Source organism: Acartia tonsa, chromosome 13 (genome assembly GCF_053477335.1).
Source record: "Acartia tonsa isolate MP-2025a chromosome 13, ASM5347733v1, whole genome shotgun sequence".
Taxonomy (NCBI): domain Eukaryota; kingdom Metazoa; phylum Arthropoda; class Copepoda; order Calanoida; family Acartiidae; genus Acartia; species Acartia tonsa.
The window spans coordinates 24,191,617-24,206,941 of NC_137272.1; the positions used below are offsets into that span (position 1 = coordinate 24,191,617).

Genomic DNA, 15,325 nt, shown 5'->3' on the forward strand with positions numbered 1-15,325 from the left:
ATACAGTAGCTTCGCTACTAAAAAAAACCTTCTGTATAAACTTTAAAGAACAGACAAAGTATTATTTAAAGTAGCAATCCCAATCAATAAATAATTTTTAAAATAAAAATATTTATTAGGGCGATGGATAGAAAATAACTCCAACCCTTAAAAAATGTAATTTTATCACAAGTCTTGATTGGCTTTAATAATTCAAAATAATATCACAGTTAGGTTTCATTCTAGGTTTATGGGTCAAATCACATTAGTCTGGGTAGAGATATCACATTCTAAGGGCAAAATTTCTACAGAAAACTAAACAGTTAACTGAAGAAACTTTTGCTTATGTCGAGTTGATACATATTAGGTTAATACAAATAAGTAAACTTGATTTAGCAGTATAGGATACTGCTAAAAAGAACATATAAAATGCATATTATAATACATTATACAAATAGATAAAATAATAGTTAACATAATTCAATCCAAATGGGTTGAGACAAAAATTGAAATATATAAATAAAAACAAGAGGTATATATATAATCAGAAATGAGGATAAAACGGTTTGCTCCTAGTTTGCTCTAGATGCCTGAGCGTCCAAGGATGGACTCCATAGTTTGAGCTCCTGGTGTAAAGACGACATTACGAGAATATGCATCGTTGATAAGCTGTTTCCACATCTGCTTCCTTTGGAAAGTTGCCACATTAGCGATGAGAATGAGTGAACGCTTGGCTCTGGTCAGGGCTACATTTAAACGTTCTCCTTCAGTAAGGAATCCAATTGAATTTCCTAAAAAAAACATAGGTTGTTACATAACAATTAACAATTAAACGTTTCTTTATCCTTGTATAAAATAACATGAACCAAAGAATCTTGCTAACCGCTAAACCGATATGATTCTCCTTTAAGATGAAGGTTCTCATGGGTCCTGGGAAGGTTTTTGAGGAAGTGTATTACCACAATCTCAAGAGAAAACGCCCCTAAAAAAATGCCCCACTATTTTTTTGTTAAATTTTTGTTCCAAAACTTAAATTTAAAGAAAACATGGTCAACTCCTCAAACCCCCCTATACCTTGATGTCTAAAGGGGTGTAGCCGCTAGTACAAAAACAAAACAATCACGCTATTGTTTACCTGATCTAACTGAGGAAATAATGATGATGTCCTTCTCAGCACCCTGGAACCCATCCACAGTGTTGACCTCAACATCTGTCCAGTTCTCACCTTTAACCATCTGGCTCAGCTTCTCTGTCTGCCACCTCAAATATTTTGTTTAAATAACAAAAGGGGTGGTTCCAAGAAATGTATTCGAACTTAAAATTACCTAATTTCTCAAAATTTGCTTAGGAGTTTGACATGTACCAATCGTGATTTTAGATTTTAATTGAAAGTCTAAACTCTAAATAAAATATTTTAAAAGTAATGTAAATTATGGCAAAATTACTCTATACTTAGAGGTTGTTCTTTACAATGATTATAAAACTATACCTGTAGAAAGTGATCACGCCGATGTTAAGTTTACTGTGGACACCAATGATATTCTTGACAGCGATAATAGCCTCCTTGACCAAAGATACCTCTCCCATGTTACAGATAGCTCCATTAAGAACTAAAAAAAAGTATTCAAAAAATTAGTAAAGTTAACTATTTTCTTTAAAAACTTACTATCAATATATTTCTAGTGTTGCAAGGTTGTAAGAAGTCATACAGAAAAACTGATTAAGAACTGGCGAATTTTTCTTTATTTGAAAAGAATCCATTAACATTTTCAAAATACAAAATTTTTCTCTAAAAATGTACTCTTATTGAAGATTCTCGCTTGATCAAAGACTGTTTAAAATCAAATGATATGTTAAAGTCAAAGTGTAATTTTTTGTGAATTTATTTCAGTGTTCTCTAGTTATTTCTTCTAAATGTTGCTGCTTTAGTAAATTCAGTCTAGTAAGATATTTAAAACAGGAATACTATAGATTTTTTTTATCTCTTTATATAGAAACTAGCGGCTACGCCCCTAGAGGCCTCTAGTGGCACTTTAAATAATTTTGTTTGTTAAAGTTAATTTTTATGACGATACCTCTTTATTTGACGTTGAAGTCTCACATAAATTTTTTAAAATTTCGATTTTTTTGTCATTTCTCTTGGGAGGGTGGTGGTACCCTCCCCCAAAATAGTTATAAACCTTCCCGGGACTTATGAGAAGCTACCCTGTTAAGGAGAACCCGATCGTTTCAGCGGTTAGCGAGATCCTTCGGTACAGACACACACACAGATACACACACAGACACACAGACATCCTGTTACTTTAGTATAAGGATTTCAGATAACATGACTGTTAAAACTTTCTCACCATTACCTGTCTGAATGGTGTTGGAATCAATGAGAGTATACGGAGCCAACTTTATCTCAGGATGGGTGACACCTTGATGAATACATCCAGAATAAAAGTACTTGTTGGGCCAGGCTGCAATGTTCGGATGCATTCTATACTGGGTAGTCAACATCACACCTAAATTATTTTTTTTTTAAATAATGAAATCAAACTAAGAACATTAAAGCCTCTTAAAAATGGCTGTGGACATTAAAATAGTTCAGTGTTGTATGTATTAAGCATAAGCATCATTATTTATTATGTAAATTACAAGACAGATTGTTCCCCTATTTTTAAACAAGTATATTATTAGGGGGATATTTTATATTATAGGGGGACCAATCTAATAGTTATGGATGGGTATTACCCCTTTACCCACCATCCTTAAAAGTCTTTGAATAAATGGTTTGTGAATTAGGGTGGGTAGATTTTGGAATTTCACATGACATTAGCAAGGGTTACTGGGCCAATATAAAACCCGGACTACTTAAAAGAGATCTTTTAATCCAAAAACAACGGGCGCGCAGGGGGGAAAAAATGTGCCCGCTTATTTATAAAACCAAAAATTGAACACAGGCATGTTGCATATTAAAATGACTGCATTGAAATGCTGATTACAGATCTGAAAACCGTTTTGAAAAATATTGATTTAGTCTGAAGTGATTTTCAAATAACCTACCAAAATGAACATTTTTGACTAAATCAGCTGTTTTTAGGTACTTAATGAGATCTTATTCGAACTAGAAGCAATATTTTTAAAACGGTTTTCAGATTCGTAATCAGCATTTCAATGCAGTCATTTTAATATGCAACATGCCTGTGTTCAATTTTTGGTTTTATAAATAAGCGGGCACATTTTATACCCCCCGCGCGTCCGTTGTTTTTGGATATGCAACATGCCTGTGTTTGAAGAAATTTAATTTTTAGGTTTTATAAGGGGGTGGGCACTTTTTATACCCCCCGCGCGCCGTCAGCCATAAGAGCCAAGTCACTTTTAAAGCTTGAATGGGGCTTATCATACATATATATGACTTCCGCAACTTATAATAACAGTAAAATCTTTAAAAAAGGGTGAAATGGACCCACCCTATTGTGAATATCCCATAACACTAACCCTTAAGGGTTATAACTTTGAACAAATTTACACCAGACACTAAAATAAATATTAAGAAAAAGGGTATCTACACACTTTGAGCGAAGCCTATAATAAAAAACTAGTTTTACCAAGAAGGGGGGGGGGGGGGGGTTAATGCAACCATCTCGTAATCAGTGAGCAAATGGCACTTAGAATTCGAATTTCGATCTGAACTTTTGCAGGAGTATCCTTGGTAGGTCTATATTCCCTAAATCGAACAAAAAGTAAAGTTAGAAAAATAACGGCTAGCGGCTCAGCCGTTTAGCCGTGTTTTGTCTATTTTCAGGGTAAATCCATCATCAATTACGTAGGAATCAACTTTTTTAAACATATTTTTGGTTTAATTCATATTAAATGATAGCAATAACCATTTTTAAAACTTCTAGTACCAACAGCTACCGTCTAGAACCATTTGATAGCGTTTAGGAGTGGAAAAGAGTATTATGTGGAGATAGGTTTCGTGACTAATTTGTAATATGAAATCTAAAAAATGGCAAAACGGCTGAGCCGCCAGCCGTTAGCAGTTACTTTTCCAACTTTTTGTTCGATTTAGGAAAAATAGACCTACCAAGAATTACGCATGTAAAATTTCAGACGGCAATTCGAATTCTAAGTGCCATTTGCTCACTGATTACGAGATGGTTGCATTAAACCCCCCCTTACCCGAATTTTGATCTTCCTGGAACTGTAGCTGTTCAGAAGAAGTGAAGAGTCTCTTGAATAATGAAGAATCATATCTGTGATCCTTGGCTGTTCTACTGATCACTAAAAATATTCAGGGATAACTAAATAATTTAAAGAGTGAGTTAACATAATTTAGCTATATAGATTATAGAATAATTAGAGCATTCGGGAATTTATATAATATTAATTCTACAATGTAATTTTTAAATATAATAGTAAATAGGTAAATATCAAAACTTTGATGATCAAATATGGAATTAAGTAAAGTAACTGAAATATCAATTTAACTAGAAAATCTTTTTAGCGAATTAAAAGGTAAAATCCAAGTGTCAAGGATACTTAACATTACAAGTGTCCTATGATATTATTCGATTAATAAAAATATCCTATAATTCTTGACTGATAAAACAGCCAGTAAAGTTGTTTGTTATAATTCTTCTCTTTAATAATATAAGATCTGTTAGGAATAAATTTAAACCTCTTACGACAGGTTTCTATAAAGCTAAATAATGAATATATTCATAAAAATGACCTGTAGCTGGTAATTGTTTATGGTCACCAACAAGAACAAGTTTGTTCATATTATACTGGAGTGGAATAAGAGCCTCGGGTTCAACACACTGACCAGCTTCATCTATGATGCACACAGATATCTTACGGTCCACATCACAACCTTAATAAAATATTCTTTTTACTAGAATGACAGTATTTGTAAAGTTAGGGGTGGGGGGGGGGGGGTTGGAGAAGCAACTTGTTTTAACCGAAACATAATAAAACTTAACTGCGAACAATTTGATGTGGTATCCCAAATGATAAAAAGAATTGTCTAAAAGGCTAAATGAAGCAAAAAAAATGTTATCGGCGGATCCACCTATTTTACTTCAGAGTTCCAAATTGTAATATAATAAATCTTAGACCCCCTTTAATCAAATTAATCTTGTCTAGGACTATTACTACGCTTCTGTGAAATCACAGACTCATTAGGACCAGCCATTTAAGATCATTTTTAAAACACAAATAACTAAACTTTAGGTTAACAAGTTTGTGTAATTTATACAGTAGTATACACTAACCAAGAAATTGCCTGTTCCTATCCTTCATGTCCCTATTCCTAAATCTTTACCTTGAAAGAATTCTCGCATAACAGGATGATAAGAAGATGCTAGAGTGGTAAGAATAATATCAGCATGTCTCATCAATATCTTCTTAGCATACATCTCTTCACCTCTGTAGGCAGCTACAATAATAATTTTAGAAAATATTATTTAGGTTTCAGTTGCAATAATTCTATGAGGGGTATCAAACAGGTTTTTTATAGTCATGATATGATATTCAAAATTTTTCTGTCTATAATTCACAATTTGGAACCAGTTACCAAGCAAGGTTTAATAAAAATGTCGAGGCACACCAAGACCGTTGTAATAAGAAAGTCAAAGTTACATAAATCACAATTTTTAAATAAACTAATATATGAAAATAGATTTCTCTTGTACAAAAAAACTTCACAAAAATATAACTGCACCTCTAAAGGTCTGCATTTCAAGCATCTTCATCTCATATTCTTTATCAAACTTCTTCTGTTGCACTTCATCTCCTTCCTCCTTGGCAGTCCACCCTTCTCTCTTCGTAGAATTTGCTTCTTCTGCAAGACTCCTTACTTGGTTAAGCTTAACCTTAGTGAATTAAGATTTTAAATAGATATAAAAAATATTTTTAAACCATGGAAAACGTTTCAATTAATAACCATTAACCTTTCTTCACAAAAAAGATAAGAAAAGGTACCAGTATCCATATAAGCAGGACAAAAATAATGTAATAATCATTTGTTTATTTTGGGTATGGTCCCTTTCATGACAACGCCTCGTCGTATTTTCACAGTAACTTTTGATAGGTTATTTTATGTTAGGCTAGGTTAAGTTAGTTTAGAAGATTGCCCCACAGGGTTAGAGCCCCCGCAGGGGCTAGAAAAAAGACAAAAGCTGCTGTGAAAATACGACAAAACGGCTCTTAAGAGGCGTTGCCACGAAAAGAACTATACCCGTTTTTTTGTGTATGGTAATTTGAAAAACTTGATTCCTCCTGGGTAAAACATAAATTTAAAAAATGCATAGTCTAACTAAATAAAACAGATAAAACTTAATTATGAACATCCTTTTGGTAAAATAGACACCATAACTGCAGAGTTGCATTACTGTTCTAAAGATGATACCTGCATTTCTCCAGCATGTGAAGGGTTAACAGCTTCTTGGAAACAATATCTCTGAACATCTGCTTGAGTCTTATCTGGCACTCCAAATCTAGAAAATAGTTATCAATACAGATAGTTATGTTGTTAATTATCTTAACCCCCCCCCCCCCGGCCCCCCCATCCCATTACACACTCTCAAATTAAAATTGTTCTTTAAATAGCCAAAGACTCTAAATTAATACCTAATCCATTGTTCTATTCCTAAATCTCTGCAACAACAATATAAAATAGTAAGGTGTTTAAGGTCTAAAGTTAAAAATCTCTGGAATTTCTGTTGTCCTTTTCTTAGGGTGGTCTCTCTTTTACTACCTGACAAACTTGACTGAGTTGAGTGATGGATAGCTTAGCTTGATATCAATAAGCTTCATACAGATAGAATCAACAGCTGCGTTCGAAGGAGCACAAACTAATAATAAAAGAAAGGATGACATCAATCATCAGCAATGCATTAAACATGTTTTTTATTAATAAAAGAACAGTCTTGTGGACAAAAAGTACAAGTGTGCTTTTTTTCAATAATTTGCCCAAATAAGTCCAATGTCCAATGGACGGACAAAAAGAGTTAAAGATTAAATGCTTATTTTTCAAATTATCTTTCCAACAAACTTTAGTCACACATGCTGAATCACGCAAAATACAATAAACACACAAAAGCAGTAGATTTCGAGTATGTTACTAAATGAGAGGATGGGAAAACAAACCTTAAATACAAATAACTAAACCAAAAGGATTACAGCACTGAAATTTGGCACGACTATTGCTTTAATGTATTCCAAAAAATATTTCAAACACGTCACGTTCAAAAACAAAAAATATCAAGTGTAATATCCTAACATAGCCGTAATTTTTTTGAATAAAAAAGTATTATCCAAAACTATACAAAATTTTCTAAGTTTGCGAGAACCCGAAAAATAATAATTTGACGGGAACCGGTAGTCATTTCAAAGTTTAAAATTGTATTACACTAAAGCAACTGCTATGACAAAATCCCCATGATGTAACAATTTTCTTGGAATAGTTAATTAGTGTTTTAAGTCTGGATACAAATGAGTGCACAAGAACCCCCAATAACCCCCCCCCCCCCCCTTTCCAACCCCTTAAATTTATGCTCTTGGTTTGATGATTGTAACATATGAAACTTAAGAAATCTATATCACAAACTGATGGGAAAATCCTAACTAGTCCTAAGAAGGAATTAATGGATGCATGCACACACAAACCTCAATAATAGAATACACGCGCTACAGATAAACAAAGTTGCTAGCAAAATAAAAATATACCTAAAATTCTTGGTCTCCTGTTGTCTATTTTATTTAGTCCATATGTGGCCAAAATCTGGAGCAAGATACCACAAATTGTGGAGGATTTTCCGGTTCCAGGAGGTCCTTGAACTAAACATACCTGAAAATGTCATCATAAAGTATCATCATGGGGATTTAATGCAGATCAAATGTATCTAAAAATAATGCATTTTTAAATCACTCATAGAAATTAGTAAACTGACCTTGTTCTGCACAGGATATTTAAGACACGCATCAGAAACACCAACAACCACCTCCTTCTGGATCTTATTCAACTTTGAGAGAGCAAACAGATATCTGATGTCAGCATGTAGTAATCCACCAATCTTAGGAAAGGACAATATTTCCGCAGAGGGATTAATAAGGTCTCTGCCTAATGATGTACTGGACAGATTGATCAAACAATCTGCTTTTGTCAGATCTGTCCCAATGGGACTAAGGAAGTTAACAGTAATATTAACAACATCAGTTTTACTTTCAACTCCAAGGTTTAAAACTTCATCTGGAGTTAATTTCTTGGTCAAGATTTTATATCTGACAGGGATTGTTGCATTATCATTGTGTCGTATGGCCTGAACTCTGTTCAAGCACCAAGAATAGATCTGATGATTGGGTACAACTACCTCTGTTACAAGTCCAAACACGGTAAATGGATTACCACTTATCCTCTCCTTGAATTTCACAGAGACAAAGCAATCTTTTCTTACAATATCTAACTCCTTCTCAGATGGACGAATTGCAGCATTCATAAAAAATAAGGAAAATCTTTCATCTCTTGCTAAAACTCTATTGCCTAATCCAGAAACTATTTCAAGCACATCAATATTTCTCTTATCCTCGTAATTTTTATATATAGATGACCATATCTCGTGCAGAAGAAGAGGAACAAAAGAATTTTTACTTTCTTTAAAAGAAGCAAACTTATCAGGAAGCACTCTCAGTGCAAGATCACTTTTAGACAGAATAAGGGAGGAGTCATTTTCATTGTTGTTGAAACCATTTCTAAACATCCAATCAGGATTCCATTCAGCCATAATCTTCAGAAGGTCGCGTGAGTCATTGATAATAATAGCTTGGTCATTGTGCACTTTGTTTGCTTTTTCCTCAGATTGTTTAACTATTTTATCATCCTGATCATCATTCTCTGTTGGTAATACCAAATCACATGTCTTGCCTTGAAACTTGTTAATAACTTGATTGTAGTTATTAACAGGATCAATAGCAATCTTCTCAAATTCTGCCACTTGATTTTTCTCTTGCCATGGAGTTTCAGAAATCTCAGATATTTGAGATAATTTAATTTGTAGTCTATTCAATTGTTCCGATAAATCATTATTTAATCCTCTTGTTACTTCACTTACAATGAGACAAGTTTCCTCACTTAAATCCTAAAAAATAAAAGAATAACATGGATGACAACATTCATAAGTAGCGAAGCTAAAAAATTTTGAACTTTATTGCAGTTTCATAAAAAAACATCAAACTAAAAAATCACGAACCTTGTAAGATTTATAACGTTAAAATCTAGGAATCGATCTAGCACCTCAGCAAATTAGCAAATTTCAATGAAAGAGGACTATCCACGAACAAGAGCACGTGATTCTAAGTACCTTCCAGCATTGATCCTGAGTATTTTCTTTCAAAATATAATAGGTCACTATTAATAATTAATATATTGACGAGAAAATTTATGTTTCACCACTTCAAGTTGAAGAAAAGTAAAAAAATGTTCAGGTTTTTTAGTCAAAATTCTATCAAACGTTTTGTTGAGTTCGAGGTGTCTTTAATTGTCCATGTTGTCAAATGATAAAAATTTTAAAAAAGTCAAAAGCACATTTACTATATCTCATATGTATGTTTAAATTAATGCTAGTATGGATTAATTTACAATCAATATAACACGAGTATTCGCATATGTATCATCAAATATCCATTTTATTAAAAGAATTAGCTTCATTAAAGTTTTCAAAATCAATTAAAATACCTAAAAAAATATGGTGAAACATAAATTTTCTCGTTAATACATTAATGATATATGGTGACCTATTATATTCTGAAAGAAAATACTTAGGATCAATGCTGGAAGGTACTTAGAATCATGTGCTCTCGTTCGTGGATAGTCCCCTTTTGTAGGGATAAGTAAGTTGTGAACTTATTTAATCCGTAAAAATATCAGCAGTCTATCTCAGATAGGAGTACAGAAAATCATAAAAACCTAAAAATCTAAGAATCGAACTAGCACCCCAACCAATAAGCAAATCTCGATAAAACTTGATAAAAGTATGCAGATTATGAAAGTATTCAATCCCTGAAATTTAGGCCGGCTATGTTGTAAAGGAGTTTAAAAAATCATGAAAACTTAAAAATGTTGGAATCGATCTAGCACCCCAACCAATTGACGAATCTTAATAAAACTTGGTGAAAATATAAAGAATGTTAACATAAATAGGAGCTGAGAAAATCACGTTCCCCCTTTCTGTCTCAGACGGACGGACAGACGGACATATCGAATTATAGAGTAGCTTCGCTACTAAAAATAAACATAATCTGCCATACTAATTTTAGTTCTTTTTATAGTAAAAAATGAATTATTTTGAATATTAGAAATAAGTAGCTTCATTGTAAACGGGAACTTTTTCATTTCAGTGTTTAGGGAAATCTTTACATGCAAACATACAGTTATTCTGCATATAAGGATAAAAACATGAAATTAAAGCAACAAAGTTAATTTAAAAAAAGGAATGTTTACCATTTCTTCAGACTCTGCATTTAAGTCCGTTTCCAAAGAAGAATCTGATTCACTGTCCACTTCTCTTATCTCAGAATCAGTATCGAAGGAAGAATCTGAAACTAAGAACAAGAGCTACATTTTCAAGTTTTAAAAAAGGAGAAAATAGAAATCTAAGATGAGTTTGAGAGATAACAGGAAAGATTGCGACATAAAGCAAGAAAGGGCAAGGTTAAAAAATGCAGAAAAAAAGAGAAATATTATGCATTGAAAAGGAATGGAACAGAGAAAAAAGCATAAACAGGTGGGGAGAAAATTGGGTGTTAACAATCTAAAATCAGAATAACAGTAAAGCAAATTAGAGTAAAGTGATTACAACAGACAATTAAGACAGTAACAAAGCGTCAACTCACCAACTTTGTCAGATACAAATTCAACTGTGTTCTCACCAACTTTGTCAGATTCAGATTCAACTGTGTTCTCACCAACTTTGTCAGATACAGATTCAACTGTGTTCTCACCAACTTTGTCAGATACAGGTTCAACTGTGTTCTCACCAACTTTGTCAGATACAGGTTCAACTGTGTTTTCACCAACTTTGTCAGATACAGGTTCAACTGTGTTCTCACCAACTATGTCAGATACAGGTTCAACTGTGTTCTCACCAACTATGTCAGATACAGGTTCAACTGTGTTCTCACCAACTTTGTCAGATACAGGTTCAACTGTGTTCTCACCAACTTTGTCAGATACAGGTTCAACTGTGTTCTCACCAACTTTGTCAGATACAGGTTCAACTGTGTTTTCACTGACTCTATTATCATTGATATCAGCTACAGAATGAACTGTGTTTTCACTGATAAAATCAATAGCGTTCATTTCTTCCTTCTTAGGCCTAAAACAAAGAGGTTTTACAAAAAAAAGCAAATGCACCTCAATTAAGAGCAGGTTCATGGAGGGAATTACCAATCACATGATTAATCAATAAACCATTATACAAAGTAGTATGGTTTTTGTAGCCCAAGAGTTTAATAACTGCTAAACGGTTTGAGTACTCCTTTATATGGAAGCTTCTCATAGGTCCTGGAAATAAGATATTCAATTATTAGATTTAAGTCTTGTTACGGTTTTTAACTAAGGGGGGGGGGGGGGGGGTTAATGCAACCATCTCGTAATCAGTGAGCAAATGGCACTTAGAATTCGAATTTCCATCTGAAATTTTGCATGAGTAATCCTTGGTAGGTCTATTTTCCCTAAATCGAACAAAAAGTTGGAAAAGTAACGGCTAACGGCTGGCGGCTCAGCTGTTTTGTCATTTTTTTGATATCTATATTGCAAATTAGTCACGAAACCTCTCTCAACATAATACTCTTTTCTACTCCAAAACACTATCAAACGGTTCTACACGGTAGCTGTTGGTGCTATAAGTTTTAAAAATGGTTATTGCTATCATTTAACATGAATTAAACCAAAAATATGTTTTAAAAAGTTGATTCCTACGTAATTGATGATGGATTTACCCTGAAAATAGGCTAAAAACGGCTGAACGGCTGAGCCGCTAGCCGTTACTTTTCCAACTTTTTGTTCGATTTAGGGAAAATAGACCTACCAAGGATTACTCATACAAAAATTTAGATCGAAGTGTCATTTGCTCACTGATTACGAGATGGTTGCATTAAAAACACCCCCCTTTTCTGATTTCCCCAACGTTCGAATACAGAGCTCCTATTTTTATATAAAATATTAAATAAAATCCTCATAATAAATTACGTAAAAATCTATTCTAACCCTACTTAATTACTGGATATTTTATAAAGAAGACTAAAAGTGCCTCAATTTTAATTGTACAATACATAATCTAATTATTTAAGGATCCAGAACACCAAAAATTAAGGGAATAATATAATAAAATAAAAAAATTTGCGAAAATTTGCCAAAAACAAGGATGAAAAATTCTTAAGTAGCGATGATAAAAAATTATGGATGAACATCAAGAATGAACTATATAGACTTAATACAAAATAAAAATTTAATAAAATCACGAAACCTTTAATGCAGGGATAAGGGATGGGAAACGTAAGAAAAAATTATTCCAGGCCTATTTTCCAACTAGGCCTAAAAAACTAGTTTCGGGATGACGCAGTAGTTAGATTTGAAAACTATGAACAATGATGAAATAGCTATTATATGAATGCAAAGAAAAAAAGTATAGAATAGAATTCAGGTAGTTGATTCCACCTAGCATAAAATATAATAAAAACTTTTCAAAGAACCAATATGTTAGTGGGTTTAAGTAGAATTTCGTTAAGATGGTCATTACTTCGCCCTCCCCCCCCCCCCCCATTCAAAAAAAGTTTTTTTTTGAGATGGTTAAATCTGATTTATTTTCAAACATTTTAAGGGGGGATCTACTTCACCCCAAAATTTGTATATAGAAATAAACACCGCTTTAACCCCCCAGCTATAATAAATAAATTAAGTAGAATTGAATAAGTACATGGGTAACATTCTATCAACTAATTGTTCCATAGCATACATATAAATTAAGAATTTAAAAAAAAATAATTTTACGTTAAAAATTAACAGAAAAGTTTAATTAAGTGTGCAATAATTTTTACCAAAATTAATGAAATTTTTTTTTAACAAAACACAGTACACTTTTTATTTACATATTGAACTAGTTTTGTATTTGTAATCATTTAGGTGGGTTATCAATTCCACATGAAATATAACTTTTAAATTGTCTAAAGACATGAGTTTTTCACATTGTTCTGAAGTATAAAATGTTGAATCCTACGCAGTCTTCAAAAAACGATCTCTCTGTTTATGTTTTGCTATATGGACATTTATTAATGTGTAGATTTAATAATAAGTTGATGTGATTGAACATCATATATATTGTAGTCATTCTGATAGCAGAAAATTTCCATTGTTTTCATTCTAATAGCAGAAATTTATGTTTGCTTGAATTAATTTAGCCAATTAGGAACTGGGGGAAGCGTTGGTTATTAATTAATTGGTTAATGCTAAAAGCAAGTTTCAGGCTATTGGATATTAGCCTACAGCCAATAATGAACTGGCGAAAATGAGTTGATTTTATAGGCAAAAAAGAAAAGTTGCCCCATCACTTTAAAAAGGAGGCTGAGACCTAATTTTCGGTCAGGTTTCCCATCCCTTATCCCTGCTTTAATGGTGTATAATGTGGAAATCTAGCAATCTACCTAGCACCACATCAATAAGTTAATCTTAATGAAACTTTGTGGAAATATGTAAAATGTAAGCTTATTCAATCCCTGAAAATTTCAGCTGTCTATCTAGACTAAAAGTTGAAAAAAAAACTTTTAACACTTAAAAAAATAGGAATCGATCTAGCACCCCAATCAATCAGCAAATCTCACTGAAACTTTATAGAAGTATGCGCAGAATTTGAATTTATTTAATTGTGAAAATTTTAGACTTCTATCTTGCATAGGAATTGAGAAAATCATGGAAACTTCAATCTATTAATCGATCTAGCACCCCAATTTTTATTGACATATTCTAATGAAACTTTGTGAAAATATGAAAAATGAAAACTTATTTAATTAATCCCTAAAAATTTCGGTTGTCTATCTTGAAAAGGAGCCGAGAAAATCACGTTTCCCCCAAAACGTGTCGGACGGACATTTAAAATTATTGAGTAGCTTCGCTACTAAAAATCTTTTACCTAGTATGTACATACAAACATTCTAGCAAATGCATTTAATAAAAATATTACAGGAACGAACATTGCAAGTTTGAAATAAATAGGAAAATTCTCAGATTACTAAATTAATGATAAAATATATCTGTAGCGGGATAACAAACGGCTGACCCTAAAGAATTTTTTTAAAAATCCGATATAACTAGAAAATAGATTTCAGTAGGTATAAATAACAGTCAACAGTCTTTATGCTTAAAAAAAAGAACCAACCTTTCATTGAAATAATCAACAAGTAATCTTTTAGCCATCTTGTCAGTTTCTTCATTTTGGGTTTCCATTTAAGTTTTAAAATATCTTATTATTTATAGGAAACATAAAATTAGTCTAAATCAAAACAAGAATGGCATTATTAATAAAAATTGCTAAGCAACTAACAAGAATGCAAACATCCATAAAAGCGAAGCACTGAAAACAAACTATAGAACAAAACATTGAAACTTAAAAGAATACAAATTTAAGGTATAAACAAAATATGCTTTAATACCTTGTTGATCTAGAAATAAAAGTTCCAAAAATCTGATGAATAGGAGAAACATATCGTGCAAAAATTTGGTCAATAAAGTTAAAAATCCGCTTGGTTTAAATGGACGCACGGACTTTCCGGTAACGATCATAGAGTTGTTACGCTTTCTAAATCGTACCTAACTGTCACAGGAAACAACGTCAATAATTTGAAATCCATAGGAAAATTGTAACAATCCTAAATTAAATAAACGAGCCAACCATTACGTACGAATGAACGCACAGACCATATTTATAGAAAAGCTTCGCTTTAATTTTAACCAGGTCGTTGACAGACGGACAACGAATTCATTATTAAATTAAGATAATTAAAACTTACAGTTTAACAGTTAAACGTTAGAAATCGAAGATAAACCAAATAAAAATTCAAAATATTCTAACAAATCTAAATAAGGCAAGAATTTAAACTAATTCTATAAATCAAAAATAAAATATGCAGAACAATTTACATTACAATGTATAATAACAATATAAATGCGTCAAGTAGCACGCTTGCAAGGTAACTAACCTAAATTATGAGCATATTTTCTGAACAAGTGTACACTGTACAAACAGTACTACAGTGTACACTAATATGCAAATACGACATTTAAATTCATAATATCCGATTTTTAAGT

At 32.4% G+C, this 15,325-nt stretch overlaps 1 protein-coding gene across 2 annotated transcripts; it reads right to left on the reverse strand.

Moving 5' to 3' along the window:
* Positions 1–94: 94 nt before the first annotated feature.
* LOC145335003 (uncharacterized) lies at positions 95–14,604 on the reverse strand. 2 transcript variants are annotated; one of them, XM_080180662.1, is made up of 15 exons: positions 14,397–14,604; positions 10,930–11,339; positions 10,466–10,566; positions 7,920–9,104; positions 7,696–7,816; positions 6,725–6,821; positions 6,377–6,464; positions 5,690–5,840; positions 5,291–5,404; positions 4,700–4,840; positions 4,147–4,248; positions 2,334–2,486; positions 1,469–1,589; positions 1,115–1,239; positions 95–770 (listed from the first exon to the last, which is right to left on the reverse strand). In XM_080180662.1, the coding sequence occupies exons 1-15, from the start codon at positions 14,462–14,464 to the stop codon at positions 562–564; spliced, it is 3,186 nt and encodes a 1,061-aa protein (XP_080036788.1). In that variant the 5' UTR covers positions 14,465–14,604; the 3' UTR covers positions 95–561. The 2 variants fall into 2 exon arrangements, with proteins under 2 accessions (XP_080036788.1, XP_080036786.1); XM_080180660.1 differs by having other exon boundaries at positions 10,858–11,339.
* Positions 14,605–15,325: the final 721 nt, after the last annotated feature.